The following is a 15,940-nucleotide window of genomic DNA, read 5'->3' as shown; positions in this document are numbered from 1 at the left end:
GCCTATTGCAGCATGCTACCTCACATATGGAAACTTGCTGCCCTAACCACGTGAGGCAGCCAAGGCAGAACTGCTGTTCCAGGCTATCCAGACTCAGCTAGGTGTCATTTTGACCAGGATCACATCCTATTTTCAAGACTTTAGTCACCTTGATCAGCACCAGAACCTGTTACATTTATTTTCTGAATGGCAGGATACCATGGTAGGATTCTGATTCAGACCTAAATCCAACAGGGTTTTAGGTGACCAAATTAAGAACTGCATTGTTTTCTTTAGTGCCCCATCCCCAGAAAGAAATCCAGAAATCCAAATTAATCATCTAACTCTTTGCAGGCATGCAGGGTGATAAAAGGGTACAAAGCAGACTACCTGCAACAAGTTGACAGGGGCCACATCCCAAAATCCTGCCCCTCTGGAGGCAGGATATGCAGATTAGGACTGCATGAAGTCTCAGGGTGTCAGAATCCTATCTTGAAGATGCTCACCTATAAGTTTTTTCAAAGACACAGCTGGAAGAAGGTGGGTCCTACCTTCTGTTGACTGTAGCTTTGTTAGTTACAGCACTTCCTAGAAAAGAGAAGATCCGTGTTTCAGCTCCTTTCTCTGCCTGAAGAGACTCAAATCCACACTGACCATTACCCGAGAGAACCAGGTTATTGGTTGTCTAGGAAGGTACAGAGGGGAAAGGAGCTTTTGCTATAGAAACCATGCTCAGTAGGAAGGGATTAATCAGGCAAGAAAGTTCATGTAAGGCCATGGCAGTGTTTTCACACTGTAGGTGTTTAGCATAAAATAACACAAGCCATCCTTGGAGCAGGAATGGATAGACACATCTCCTCCATCCCAGCAGACAGCCTGAAGCACTAGACTACAGTGCTTGTACACAATCCTGGAAGCAGTTTCACCACTTCAAACGGGTGGGTGAGATGCCACCCAGAATGATGCAGGGATTACAGCAATCTCCTGGGAGGTGGGGAATGTAGGTTGACCCTTCCCATCCCCACACTCACCCCCCCTGCCCCAGACAAACTAGGTGAATCTGGATTTCTGTGCAAGTCTACCAAGCTACCATGTAATTTGGGTGCACCAACTGACTCCTCTTTCGGCCTTTTCCTAGAAGGTGGCATTTAGGCAGAGGAACAATTGGTTTCTATTGTTGGAGGAAGATGGGGACATTTGTAAGTAATGCAGGGGGATATACTCTTTGAGCAGGAGGCTGGACTAGGTGACCTTCCCAAGAGCACTTCTATGGCACTGCTGAATTTAGGTGCCTCCAGATAGATGGCAGCTGGTCAGGATGTCTGGATTATGCGTAAAAGCCTAAAACCAGTGACATTTTCATTGCCTTGGTCCCAGAAATTTGCAGCCTAAAGACTGGCCTGGACCGCACAAACTCTGGTCTCAGAGAAGTCAACAGTAAATTCTGATAAGGAGTTACCATCAGGTTATTTGGCCATAAATGGAAACGCGTGGGTGGACACTGGGAGTGAACCCCTCAGCCTCTCCACATTGTTTGCTCCCAGTGCCCCCCCACATAATATTCAGTCTCCCCAACTCTGGCATCACCCAGAAAACGTCCCTCAACAACCCTCCTCGCCTCCCGGAGCTTTATTTCTCCTCCACATTGCTACAGGCTTCCTTCCCTCACTGCACAGCCTCCAGCGCCTGGTTTGATTATCCTGAGTTATCCAGTAAGCCCGGGGAACAGCATCCTTCTGGCCCTCGCTCCTGCGCCACCACCTCCAGTGAATCAAGCCGACATGTACACACCAATTAGACAATTCACCTCGTGTTGTTCCTGTCCCCTTATCTCTTCCCTCTGCCCCGGTGTTTATCCATGGATTGGGAGCTCCTTGCATGAAGGACTTCCTTCTCGCCACTTTGGAAGTGTGTGGCGGGTGACCCCATGGGTCACCAGGAACAGCAGCGCAGCGGGCCGGGGAGAGCAGGGTGCCCAGCACCCTCTGCAACACCCGGACCCCCCCGAAGCACATAGCGCTCCCCGCACCACTTTCTAACCATTTTCTCCAAATATCCCATTTCCTGTGTAGTGGTTCTTTAAATAGCACTTCGAGGATTATTTTAAAGGCTTTCAAAGCACTCTTGCTGCCGGTTTGGGGTTTGGGGTGGGTTTTGTTGGTTGGGTTTTTTTGTTGGTTTGGATTTTTTTTTGGTGGGTTTTTTTTTTTAGCCTTCTTGCATGACGATGTTTCCACATCGTGGGAGATGGGAACGGCTCGAGCAAGCTGCGAAGTTGCACGGGCTACCCGGGGGATGGGAAAGGGGTGGCCAATACGGTTTCTGGGACCGTCCAGCCGGTACCGACATTTTGCGCTTGCACACACCCCCGGTGCGGGGCTGCGCGTTTCGGGATGGCAGTGTGACCGATACTGGGGGGTAGCTCGCCGGGAGGGCGGGGGGCACAGCCCCGGGGCGGCGGCCGCGCTGCGCGGAGCCCCTTTCCCAGCAGAGAGGCCGCGATGCAAAGGAGAAATGACAGCATGGAAAGCGGAGTATTTTTATCTGGGCCGGTGCCCGGGGTGAGCGGCGGGCGGAAAGTGCCACCCTCTCTCCTCCCCTGCCCTCAGCCGCCCACGACGGCAGCGGCATCAAAGGGAATCTCCCTTCTCGCGGCGTGTCAGCACCGGGGATGAGCGCACCGGCCCGTCATGGCATTTTCACTTCTCCCGGCGCTTACTCAACAGGCGGAGGGGGGGGTTGGGGGGGGGGGGGGGGGGGGGGCGGGGGGAGGACTCCCAACCAGCCGCCGCTTCTGCCATGAGGTCACCGCCGCGCTATGCGCGCCCGCCGCCGCCCCTGCTCCGCTCCGTTGCGTCAGGCAGGGGGTATCCCCGCCGCGGCCGAGCGGGGCATCCCCGCCGCGGAAACACCCCGCGCTTCCACGCGTGTCCCTCGGCGGCGGGGCGAGGGGATGCTGGCTCCAGCCCCTCCGCCGCCCAGAGTGTCAAGTGGTGCGCCGGGGGGAGGGCGGGGATGGGACGGGACGGGATGGGATAGCAGCGCGAGCTGCACCGAGGGAATCGCCCCGAACCGGCAGCCCGGCCGCACCGGCCGAGCGGGAGGCCAGGCGCCAAGCGCTGCCCGCCGCGGATTTTTTTGCGGGTGGAGGACACCCGGGAGCGGCGTCCCCGGGCGCAGCTCTGTCCCCTGCGCAGAGTCGCGAGGGGCAGCCGGGAGGGTGGTGTCGGTGTGTGCAGGGGGTGGGGGGGCTGCGTGGGCGCGGCGGGGTCCCCGCGGGCGGGCGGTCCCCGCGGCCCCGCACTCCACCCCCTGCGCAGAGGAAGCCGGGCGCGGGCGGGGGCGTGGCCCCACGACAATGGGACTCGCCGGCGCTATAAATACCCGCCCGCGTCTATATTTGGTTTGGCCGGATCACAATCGGGGGGCCCAAAAATAGCCCCGCGCGCCCGCCCGCCCCGCCGCCGCCGCCGCTCAATGGGCTCCGGCTCCGCCCCCTCCCCCGCGCGATCCCGATCGCCCTGCACGGGGCCCGGCGGCTAAATTTAGCAACGCCGCTTGCGTCAATGACGCGGCTGCCGTGCGTCAGCCCGTTACGCCCCGCCCCTCGGAACGGGGCCCGCCGCGTCCTGTGCGTGGATTGGCCGCGGCGGCACGAGGATGGCGTTCCGCGGTGACGTGCAGGCGCTGATTGGCCCCGCCGGGGGCTGGCTGCGTCCGGACGGGAAGTGTCGCCGCGCGGGGAGCCCGGCGGCCGGCGGGTTCCCCCGGGGTGGGGGGGGGGAGCGCGGCGGGGGCCTGGCAGCGGCGCCGGCCCGAGAGGGAGGCCCAGCCGCCTCGGGAAGGGGATCCCGGGCCCGTACGTGTCCGCCGAGTCGAGCCGCCGAGGGCCGCGCTGGCCCCGGCCTCCCTTCCCCGCCGCCCCGGGCAGCAGGGCGGTCTGCGGCGGTGCCGGTGAGAGGCCGGTGGAGCGAGAAGCGACGAGTCCCGAGCGGCCAAAGCGAAAGTGTCGCCGCCGCCGGTCCCTCCTCCTCGAGGCGGCGGGCGTGCGCCAAGCGGGGCGCCTCGCTCGCCCCCGGCCCCGCAGCGCCCTGGCGCCCGTCGGCAGAACGCGTGTCGCAGAGCCCGACCGTATGAAGCACAAGCACAGCAAGCAACGGCCATAACGGCCGCAATGACACTCGCAAACGGCCCGGCTGCCGCTGCCGGCGGCAGAACTAAATACAGCAGCGGGCGCGGCGGCGGAGCGGCCGCTGGCGACGGGGCACCCAGCGCCCAGGCCCGGTGCCCCAGACGAACACAGACACACGCAGGCGGCAGCGCGGACTTCCCCGGGGCCGCTCGCCCGAGCGCCCGCTCCCAGCGGCACCGCCCGCAACCTGCTCTTCGCCCGTGCGTGCTGGAAAGTTTTATAAGAATATAAAAAGAGAGGGGGAGGGAAGGGACGGGAAAAGAAAAAAAAAAAAAGGAGGTAGCAGAAAGAGAAAAAAGATTAAAAGAAAAAAGGGAAAAAGAAAAAAGTAAAAAGAAAAAAAGAAGCGTTTAATAATTCATCCTGAAAGTGCCACTGATTAACCAAGAGCTCTTTCCCCCTCCAGCCACTCCAGGAGAGCGCTGCTGCGTTTGCAAAACAGCACAACACGACCGCTGCTGTTGTTAGTAATAATAATAGCAGTAATAATTACAGTAATAGTAATTTTAATCTGTCTCGGGAGCGACTCGCCCGGCTGTGGCGGCCGGCCGGCCGCCCCGTCCCGCTGCCGGCCGCGCTGAGCGCCCGCCTCATGCGCGCTGCGCGGTTCTGCACGGCTCGGCGCGGCTCTGCACGGCTCGGCACGGCACGGTGCGGCGGGAGCGCGGCGCACACACTGGGGCGGGGGGGGGGGGGGGTCAGTAGCGTCAGGCTCCCATGGCGTCACTATTGACGTTTCGCATTCCAGCCGCTCTATGGAGAGGCCGCTAGGGCTCCTCTCACATAAATGACGTTCAGAGAGAGGGAGCGGGAGAGCAGCGCAGAGAGGCGCCTCCGTCCCCTCTCTCCGCGCAGGCACACGCGCACCCCGGGGCACTCGCACCGGGGACACGGGCGCAGGTCCCGGCCCGGCTCCCGCCGCACACACACAAAGGCACATCGCGGCGGCGGCGGCTCGGCATCCCTCGCCCGCCCGCCTGCTCCTTCCCTCCCTCCGCCCGGGGACGGGCTGCTGGCTCCTCAGGCTTTTGCAATCCTTTTCCATGCCTCGGGATAACGCACCCTCCGGACCTGCAGCCGCCGGGAGTCTCCGGGGTTTTGTGTCTCGGGTCCTGCCGCTGGACAGCGCCTACATGCGCCTTTAAGGAAGCGGGCACCTACAAACTAGATGTAAAGACGGAACCTTCACAGCAACCGAGTACGTATACGAATGAACGGGAGCAGCTGAGGGAGAGGGACAACGCGACGTGTCCCCACTCCGGGAAAGTTGCGCTGCCGGGGTAGATGCTCGGGAGATGCCGTCGGCGGGCGATGCGGCTCAGCCGACGCGCTGCCGTGCCGGGCTCTCGCTGAAACTTTTCCCTCTCCTCCGCCCCCCCCTCCCCCCTCCCCCCCCCCCCCCCCCCCCCCCCCCCCCCCCGCTCCGTGGATGCTCATTTGCCGCTCGGCTTCCGAGCCTCCCGGGCGGCTCCGCAACCCCCGCCGTGCCCGGGGCACCGCCGTCCCTCGCAAACGGGAGGGCTGTGGGTGAGAGGAGCGGGAGCCGGAGCCGGTGGTACTAAGGTATTTCTGCTAGTTGTTGTCATGGAAATGATGCTGCCGGCGGCGGCGGGGAGTTTACAGCGCCGGTGATGAATGGCAGTAATTTGTCTCCTTCCTTTAACCGCGCTTGGGAAATAGGTGGTTTTGTTTGCAGAAGTTCGAGCTGTCTAATAGGGGCGGCGGGGCAGGTTGATCTAATCTCACCCCGGGAGAAAGCAGCCCCCCTCGGCAGCCCGAAAGAGCTCGCCCAAGAGGTAATTGCTGGAATGTGACATACTGTATTGAAATGAGACGGGATCTTTGCTCGGCACGTCTGCCCGGCATCTGCTCCTCGGAAATGTGCACTTTTCCCTTCGGAGGTCAGAAGCCGTAACGAGGGGCCGCGGTGCCCCGGCACGGGTGGCCCCGTGCGGGGAGCCAGGGCTGCCCCGCTCCCTGCCCCGCCGCGCCGCTGCCTTCTCCCCCCCCCCCCCCCCCCCCCCCCCCCCCGAGCTGCGAAATAAGTTTCAGTCTTGGAAAGAGGAGAGAAAGAGTTGGCTTGTGATACTGTGTCGGGGGACAGTTATCGGGACGGCATTATCGCGATACTCTGTCCCGGGCGGAGATGCGGCTCACCTTCGCGCGGCTAGTTAATAACGCTGTTATTTAACTTGCAATTTTTGGAGACGATGGATTACGTGCGAGGATATTTCCCAGGGAAAGGGCGGAAAACGCTGTTTTCTGGGGGTGGTGGTGGCGTGTTGGGATCGGATTTTTTTTCTCCAGAAAATAAAAAAAAAAGTTTGGGAATGAATCGCTAACTTTTATCCAAGCCGCTTCAATCGATTACATTCTTCGCCCTATTTTTCTCTCCTCCGTGGAGACCGTTGTGTGCTGGAGTCAAGCCCCGGTAAAAAAACAATGGACTAAACCAGACGAGACGGTTCCTTCGGAGGTGAAATCTCACGCGAGCTCGTGGATGTTTGCTGGAGTGACCGTGCGGCTCGGGGCGATTCCTCCCCCCCAAAAAAACAAATCGCGAGCTAACCGGCGGTGGAAATCGAGCTCAAAACTTTTTAATTCAATGGAGCTTCCCCCTCCGCGGTCCCTCCCGGGTAAATGAAGGTTTCGAAACTCGCCTGAAGAAGTCACAATCACAATGGAGTATTTCACGGTTTCCTCCTCGTATTACAGGGTGGGGAGGGGTGTCACTCGGGGCTGAATGTAAAGTGCACGGAGGAAGAAAAGAGCTTTGACAAGGGTAGTTATTTCCTCCTAATTTACAGCCCTTACGGCGCTGCGCTCCTGGCTCGGGCGGCTGCAGTCCGAGGGGTGTTGCATGGTTAAAGCGCAGCGAGTGTCTCTAGGTAACCGGCGGCCCGGGGGGTGGAGGAGCCCCAGGGCGCTCCGCGCCGAGCGGGAAGCCGCGTCGCCGGAGCTCGGCAGGGAACAAAACCCTCGGGAAGAGAAAGGGATGAGCTGACAATCACTTAACATCCCGGGAGCTGGCGAGGGGTGGGGGAGTGGGGGGATCAAAGGAGAGGGGAGCGGGGAAGGCAATGGAAAAAAGGACGAGGAACGGGAGAAGGAGTCGCCGGGGAGCGGCTCCCGTGGGCAGGGGCCGGCGCCGCCGCGCATCCCCCGCGCTGCCGCGGAGCCCCCGGGCCGTGCTGGCAGAGCCGGGCGGCTCCTCCGAGCCGGGGGTACGCGGCGGGGCCGCACTCCCTCCCCCGCGCCCACGGTGGTGACCGCGGGGCGTCCCGCGGGGCCCGGAGACGCCGTCGGTTACCGGGCTGGCAGGGTACCCCTCGAGCTCGGCAGGTACCGCGCGTAGAAACTTCCAGCCTGCTTCCCGCCCGTCCCTCCTCCCCGGGAAAAGAAAGTTCCCGCGGGGAAGCGGACGCGCGGGGATGCTTTGCTCCGCTCCTTGGAGTCACCCCGCCCGAGGCTCTCCTCTTGCCTTCCCTAGGCTCCTTGCTCGGGGAACTAACCGGCAGCTCCGCTGTCCCAGCCCGCTGCTTTCTGCCTTTTGTGCGATGAGGGGGCGGGAGCCGGCAAAACCGCGCTCCCCGCCCGGCCGCCCCTGCCCCGCCGCGGGGCGAGGCGAGCGCTTTGCCGTGCGAGCACGGGGGAAGGTGCCCCCGCGTCCCGCCGGGGAGAGGCGGGGGGGCCGCCCTCTGCCCCGCCGGGCACCGCCGCCCCCTGACCCTGCCTTCTCCCCCCGCCGCTGGCGGACAGAGCCCGGGTCGGAAGAGCGCCCTCAGCCGAGGCCAGGCCCCAGACCCGCCTCCGCAGAGAGGTCCCAGCCGGCACCCAGCCCGCCGCCCGCCGCCGCCGCCGCCCGCACCTCCAGCCCCACCATTCAGCGCGCAAGATACCCGCCAGGTAAGCTGCCGCTCCGCGGGGCCGGGCGGGCCGGCGCCTCCCGGCAGGGAGGGGGAGGAGGAGGAGGAGGAGGAAGGAGTGTGTGTGTGTGTGTGTGCGGGAGATCCTGCCGCGGCCCCTACCCTTCCCAAATCCGTTCGGCATCATCGGTCCCCGGCGTCCCGTACGGGGGCCGAGGGGCGTTTGGATCCCAAATGGATCTGGGCAGCGCTCTTAGCGATGCCGCGTCAGGGCACATGGCGGTGGCAAGCCCCCAGCCCGAGACGTGCCGGAGCGAAGGGGAAAATGGGTGGGATGTTGGCGTCCCTGCGAGGAGCCCAGCTTCCCTGGCGTGGAACTGGGCATCCCGCACGTCGAGCTCTCGCAAAGGTAGCAGAATAACGAGCTCCGAATGTCCCTACCATCATTTGGGCATTGATGACAGGTTGCTCTTCAATGCGCCTCCTGTGGGTATTTGGTGTTCTTTGGGGTTTTTTTTTGGTTGGCTTTTTTTTTTATATTGTTGGATAAAGAAGAAAAAATGCCAGGTTATTTACTTTGCTGGGTAATTAATACTGGTTCTCTAAGTGGAAAAGTAGGGGTTAGAATTAGTCAAGTGTGCTGGCAAAGGGCAAGGTAGGAGGAGTCCTGCAGAACCAGGAGAGACCAGACCTTTAGGTTAGGGATATTTTTTCTGTCCTGAGGTCGAACTTATTTTAGACTTCTGTTTTCTTACTCCACTTTGCACAGAATTCAGTGACATAACCCTGTTATGCTCAGAAGAGCACAGAAAAAAACCATAATGATCTGTTTCCCTGAACTCCTGCTCATTTTCTAGGCTAGCAAAAAAGCCTTTTTCCTTCACAGGGCTGTGTATCAACACATCCACTTGTGACATTATCTGTCCGCTCGCTCCGTTGTATTCCTCAGTCAGTTCTCAGTGGAGGTGTGTGGAAGGAATGTCTTTCTCTTTTTACCTGATTAAGCACTAATCACTATGTTTTAACAGGCAGTCCTTTAACAAATGATAATAATAGGACTTGCCATTAAATGTGTGTGCGTGGAATGGCATGGGCAGAAACTGCTAGGGAAAAAAAAGAGAACGGTAGAAAAATACATAAATAACATTGGGAGGCAAGGCTTGTGAAAGGGTTGTCCTGCTTTTTACTTTAAGCATTTGGATTTACAAGCAGGAAGGTCTTAATTTCAGCACTATTTTTTTCTCAGTTTTTAATGTTTTCTGGAGAAGAAGAAAGATATGAATGGTTTGTGACAGGACAATAATTGAAATATCATGCTTAGTTCAAACATGTTTATCTGAAAAGCAGGCAGGAAAGAATTAAAAGTTGATTTAATACAAATTATTTGGACTCCTGCATGCCAGGCTCAAGTGAATATTTTAAAATAGTAAGTGAAGGGAGTTCTTAAAATACCGAGGAAAACCTCATTATTTTCAAGGCAGCTTTTTTTTTTTTTTTTCAGTATGAATTGTTTCTCAAGTGCTTTTGGAATACAAATTACCACAATTAAGAAGAGATGAACTGCACTTAATTTTGATATACGTTTTCTCCATATTTACTTTTCTCTTCACAACAGAATGTATACTAATTGATGCATTTTATTCCTCTGCTGTGGAACCAAAACACACCATGCACTTTTAGTTTGGGTTGCAAATATTGGGCTAGAGTCTCGCAGTGTTTAGTCAGGCAAACCTCAGATGGATTGCAGAACTGGGTCCATTATTTCCTGAGAGCAGCAAAGGAAAGAGCAGGCTAGTAGGAAATGTAAAAGAAAACCAAAATCAAATCTTTATAGCCAGACACTGTGTTGCTTCAACCATCCCAGCTATTGGTGAACCACATTAACTTTTATGACTAATGGATAAAAACAATTATATTAGCAGCCTCAACCTTGCTTTCCCATGAAGACAGAAACAGAAATACCACATACTTTTTCTCTTACATTTTTGCAATTTTAAGGGTATGTTGTACCACCCACTTTTTTAGGAGAATGTTGTACCACAGATAAGCTTTGAAACTACTAGTTAGGCAGCAACCTTAAATTATTAGCTGACCAGAAATATGCTTCAAAGGCCCAGAGCTGAGTAAGCAAAATTGATGTTTGCAAGTCCTAAGTAGCAAACACTGTGATTCGAGCCATTCCTGTGGCATGCACTGCAGATGCTGTTTCTTTTAAAATATAATTTTAATACTATGCATTTGATAATCTTGTTTACCCTTCGTGAAAATTTTACGGCACAGTTGCGTGCATACTGAGATAGATTTAGAGCCACAAACTGTTTTCATTCTGCTTATCTAATTCTCATTGACACCTATGTATATTAAGCAGCAGATGCAGGGCAGCTTGAGATGGAGTCTTCTCTCACTGACGCTGGTATAAATTCGTGTTGTTCCCGCAACTAGCTGAGAGCTGGCTCCCTAATACCTAATGCTTAGTCGATGCCCCATGCCTATTTCTTGTTGAAAGGCAAAGACTCGAGGCTGATTTATCTGTCGCCTGTCCAGGCCAGAGTGGGAGTCGGGTGTCTAGCTCCGTGACGTGTGGGAAAGCTTCTAGGAAAGACGTTCGCAAGGGCCTGGGCCGCAGCCTCAGTGTGCTGGACTTGTTGCTAACGTTGCCCTTTGCCCTTGCAGATATGCCCTGTGTGCAAGCGCAGTATAGCCCTTCACCGCCCGGTTCAAATTATGCAGCTCAGACCTATGCGTATGGCTCGGAGTACAGCTCAGAGATCATGAACCCTGACTATGCCAAGCTGACCATGGACCTGAGCAGTACCGAAATCACCGCCACTGCCACCACCTCCCTTCCCAGCTTCAGCACCTTTATGGAGGGTTACTCTGGCAGCTATGAGCTCAAGCCTTCCTGCCTCTACCAAATGCAATCTGCCTCCTCTGGCCAGAGGCCCCTCATAAAGATGGAAGACACGCGGCTCTCCCCATACCAGCCCTCACTGCCACCCTCCACGGATGAGGGGATGCCCAGCACTTCCATGTACTTCAAGCAATCCCCGCCCTCCACGCCCACCACGCCCGGCTTCCCCTCTCACCAGAGCCTGTGGGATGAGCCCCCGCTGCAGCCCACGCAGACCTGCCTGCCGCCCGGCCACCTGATGGACGCCGCGCCCATGAAGACCGTGCCTCCGCGCTTCCCCCTCTTCCACTTCAAGCACTCGCCCCCCCACACGCCGGCCACGGCCACACACATGTGCTATGACCCTGCCTCCCTGAGCCTGCCCCTGGGCTCCGACAGACCCGCCGCCAGCCAGGCGCCCATGGAGGGCCATTCCTACGGGCTTCACCTGGCCAAAAGGCCAGCCACCTTAGCCTTCTCACCGCTCGGCCTCAACGCAGCCACCTCCAGCCTGATGGGTGAGAGCAGTGGTGGCGGCAGCAGCGGCCTCCCGTCTCCACCCAGCAGGAGCTCCTCATCCGGGGAAGGCACCTGCGCCGTCTGTGGAGATAATGCCGCCTGCCAGCACTACGGGGTACGGACGTGTGAGGGCTGCAAGGGCTTTTTTAAGGTGAGAGCTCTGCTGTTTGCTCCCCTCCCTGCTTCCCCCAGCCCCCCCTCCCTCCCCGCCTGCCCCAGCACGCCCCTGCTCCTCGCCTGGGGAGCTCGGGGTGTTGTGTGTCCAGGCTCAGGGCCCCCAGCAGGGCGGGATGGACACCTACCCAGGGTTTTTGAAGAAGGCCAAAGCGAGCCCTCCGTAGGGTAAGAAGATGAGCCATTCTCTGCTGAGGAAGGGCTGTGGCAGTGAGCTGGGCAAACCACATCTCCGGTCTGCCAGCATCCCCCAGCGCAGCACAGGTCACCCCTCTCTGAGCTATAAACTGCATTTATTCTATAGTGAAGCTCACCTGGAATACGTGCAGCCTGGGTTTTACTCAATCCCTTGTTCCTGTTAAAACTCATTTTGGAGTGAGAAAAGGAACCCTGATATCATAAAAGTCAGTATTTCAGTGGATGGCAGCAGTGCCGTTTGCCGTGCTGGGGCGGTTGGGGTGAGGAGGGCTGTGGGGTCGGCACCAGGAAGAAACTGATTTCGTACACGGGACACCCAAGCGCTTCTGGTTTTACTTGGTGGCTGCCTCATCATTACACTTCAGCTGGGGAGCCCAGTGAGTCCTCACCAGTGGGAAGCTGCTTGCAGAGCAGTGACTAAGCACTGCACAGGGTCCCGGTGCCTGATCGGTAACGGAGAAGGCTTTGCAGCTGAATAGCAACACAAATAACTCACACATGGCAGTTTCTCAGTGGAAACTTTGTGCTTACATTTTTAAGAACGGAGTACTCTCTTTTGCTCTTAGATATGGGTGCTTTGTAATTTCCTTTCAGAAAAATGATTTCAGATTGCAGTATTATTTTCAGAAATAGCTTGTTTTCAGTGAAGAACTTGGGATATACTTTTGGTGTGATGGTTCTGGGCAGCATGTTTAAGATTTGATGTGTTTGGGGTTGATTTGTTATGTTCCTTCCTGCAAAGACAGCAGTCATGCCCCTGTTCTGGTAAAAGATGGGAACAAAAATAGTCCAAAAATAGTTGGAGGGAGGGCTTACAATTTTTTTTTTATTTGTAGACAGAGCTGCTAATGTTACTTCATAATAATCCTTCGACAACATGGTAAAATACCCATCTCCTATGTAACTCGTTTGTTATTTAAATATAACTAGAAAAAGGAACACAAATGACCTGGAAATAGCAGCTCTTATGGGCCCGATCCTGCACCTGTGGAAATCAGTACCATATCCTTGATTTGGAGTAGTACCTAGATCTTATTCTGCAAAATTAAACAGTTTTCAGCTCCAAAGTGCAATGAACAATATTTGCTGTGTCTTTTAAATTTAGTACATTGAGGCTGTTATTTGAAAAGGAACACAAATTACAAAATAATATTTATCCATTAATTTAATTGCAGTGAAAGATTTAATACTGAATGTTGAATTGAAACATTTGTGCCTGCTCTGATGTCTTTCCTATTAATGCCTTGTTTTGGTGCTAAGTTTTTTATTGATGTATCTTTGATTTTGAGTATGGAAACATATAATACATTTTTGCATCAATATTTGTTACATTCTCTCAAGGCTTACCAGGTTTTTACAAATTTTAAATTTATTGTATGGTTTTAAGATCAATTTAAGGTTAGTTAAATGTATGTGACTACAGTATAATTCTGTGGGTTTTTTTCCCCAGGTCAGGTTAGCTTTCCCAGAAATATTTCACTACATGTATTTTGTAGGGGTTTCTGGGTATTTTTATTTTTCTCCCTGATGATTTTAATGGCTAACCAAACCAGTTATTGTGGTATTTGACTAACAATAGTGATAGCAAGAGAAGTACATTGGAGATCATTTTGATTTTATTTTAATAAGGTCAGCAATAATCAAGGGAATGAACCAAGTAGAAAATTGTTCCCATAGGGATATTAAGAGCGGAGATAATCTAATCCCCAAAGGTAGATGTGATGACCTGGTAATTTCAGATATGATTTTATCATTCAAAGTTGCCTGTCTCTAGAGACTTGCTTCAGAACAATCCTAGATGATTTTCATTGTCAGCAGCTAACACTAATAAAATTGTTTTTCCTGCAGGCTAGTGTGTTAGGAAATTAATTTTATCTAATTATATGAATTGCACTGTCGCTTTTCATGTTGTAATTAAAACACATTTTGTCAGGTTCTGAGTTGTTCAAGAAACAATCAGTTTACTATTTTTGTGTTGCATTTTCACAGAGAACAGTTCAGAAAAATGCAAAATATGTTTGTCTGGCAAACAAAAACTGTCCAGTGGACAAGAGACGTCGTAACAGATGCCAGTACTGCCGGTTTCAGAAGTGTCTCAGCGTCGGCATGGTTAAAGAAGGTAAGGACTATTGATATTATCGTCCTAGACACTGAAATACAATGTTTAATGAATCTGTGTGTATGTGTGTATGGACATGGATGTCTTTACAATTAATTTTACACTGATGGGATTCATAACTTACCCCAGAATATGTGTATTTATGTAATAATGTATTGATCTTCTTCTTTTCACCCATATTATCATATTTAGACTTTAGACCCCAGAGTTCAAGAACAGCAAGGTCACAAGAGGATAATTTGACACTGGACAAAATGTCTCCTTTATTAACTTTGAACATTGTTCGATAATGCTGTTGGCTTCCCTTGTTAGCTTACTGGGGGCTGCACTGGCTTGTGTGCATTTTGACATAGGATCTTGCCTCATTCCCATAAGCTGATTGTAAATATGCAATTAATTTAAATGGAAACCGGATCAACTCATTAGTCCCAATTCTGCAAATATTTAAGTATGTGAGTAATACTCTGTGAGCAGTCCCATTGCAAATAGTAACATGTACAATATAACCTATATAGCATGACCATATTTTTTCAAAGGCTTCAAGAAAGCTGGAATTACTTTGCATATATGACTCTGCCATTTAAAAGGTGCACCATTAGTAGGAACATTATAATTTGTGTTTCACCTTCAGTTTTCTTTCAGCAGTAGATAGAGTTAGCGAGCGTGTGTGTGTGTGTGTGCGTGGGCACACATCCACAGGCACACAGATGTGCTGGAAACAAAGCATGAACACTAGGAACACAGCTGGGCTTTAAGTAAGCAGCTACATTGCTGCTTATGATCATATGTCTGATGCAATTTTGGTATCGTTTGTGTTCCTTTGCAATCAAAGGCATCGGGAGCATGTGCTGAAAATGGAGATGCTCTTATTTTTCCTGGTCTGGCCACTGCAAGAAAAGCAGGTGTTCATTCTGAACTGTCATTTGCTGGTTTCTTCACAACTGATTCCCTTCTTATTTTTTACCTAGTCGTCCGTACCGACAGCCTGAAAGGGAGAAGAGGTCGGCTGCCTTCCAAACCAAAGAGCCCCTTACAACAAGAACCCTCTCAGCCCTCCCCGCCTTCTCCTCCCATCAGCATGATGAACGCCCTCGTACGAGCTTTAACCGACTCCACACCCAGGGAACTTGACTATTCAAGAGTATGTCTCACTTTTCTTTGCCTGTTTGTTTTCCACATAGAAATGATTTGCAAAATGCATCTCTACTTACCAGTTGTTCTGCTAAAATTAAATTAAATGTGAAATTTGGATGAGGGTAGAAATTTGTCCAGCCAGCCATGTCTTTTCATGGTAGGTGGATGATGAGGAGCAAGAAGGTGCAGTAGAAATTACTGTTAGTAACTATTCATCATGAGGATCTCAATCACAGTGTTAACTGCTGTATATTCCATGGGTGAGTGACAGCAAAAATGCATGGATAAGTAGAGCATTCTTCTTGCAAAAGGCTGTGCCAAAACACTAGAAGTTACAATACAATCAATTAATCTACCAGATTCAGGAGCCGTGCTCCTACATCCAGTGTCTTAATTTCCAGGTTCTGAAGGCTAAAATCTAATAGCACTTCCCTAATATTCATCCTAATAATAACTGGATGGATAAGGCCATTTCTATTGACATCAGTAGGAATTTTGCCATTATTTAAATGGGACCAGGGTCTGGCTTTGAATACTCCGGTATGACTATTTCTTCAGTAAAATTCACATTTGTAAAACAAACCTTTAAAAATTAAAATTCTAAAAAATTATCTCAGCAAAGCTTTACCAGCTTGTTCTCTAATCTATCATATTCACCATTTAAATATTCATGGAATATTTTGAAAGCTTAAAACCCTGTTCTACAGTTATTAAAATACAGCATTGGGGTGGCTTGTTAAATACATTTTTAGGCAGGTTGATATAGGAAAAGAAAAAAATACAGCTGAGGAAAAACAAGATCAAATTCCTTCCCCTTAATGAAATATGATTAAATCAGAGACTGTAAAAAACTACAGCTGTACTCAGAG

The 15,940-nt window shown here is 53.0% G+C and overlaps 1 protein-coding gene across 2 annotated transcripts in view; it reads left to right on the top strand.

Annotated features, from left to right (window-relative positions):
• The first annotated feature begins 4,980 nt into the window (after nt 1-4,980).
• The window catches only part of NR4A3 (nuclear receptor subfamily 4 group A member 3), a 28,972-nt gene continuing 18,012 nt past the window's right edge, over nt 4,981-15,940 (top strand). The window contains exons 1-5 of one of the 2 annotated variants that reach the window (XM_040588582.1): nt 4,981-5,369; nt 7,931-8,077; nt 10,711-11,597; nt 13,808-13,937; nt 14,906-15,078. In XM_040588582.1, the coding sequence (XP_040444516.1) occupies nt 10,713-11,597; nt 13,808-13,937; nt 14,906-15,078 (1,188 nt within the window). In that variant the 5' untranslated portion in view covers nt 4,981-5,369; nt 7,931-8,077; nt 10,711-10,712. Of the gene's footprint in view, nt 5,370-7,554; nt 8,078-10,710; nt 11,598-13,807; nt 13,938-14,905; nt 15,079-15,940 lie in introns of those variants that run through there. The other variant, XM_040588581.1, reaches the window with a different exon arrangement.

This window comes from Falco naumanni, chromosome 3, assembly GCF_017639655.2.
Source record: "Falco naumanni isolate bFalNau1 chromosome 3, bFalNau1.pat, whole genome shotgun sequence".
NCBI lineage: Eukaryota > Metazoa > Chordata > Aves > Falconiformes > Falconidae > Falco > Falco naumanni.
Note: the sequence above shows the minus strand (reverse complement) of the source record. Positions and strands in the feature narration are given on the sequence as shown.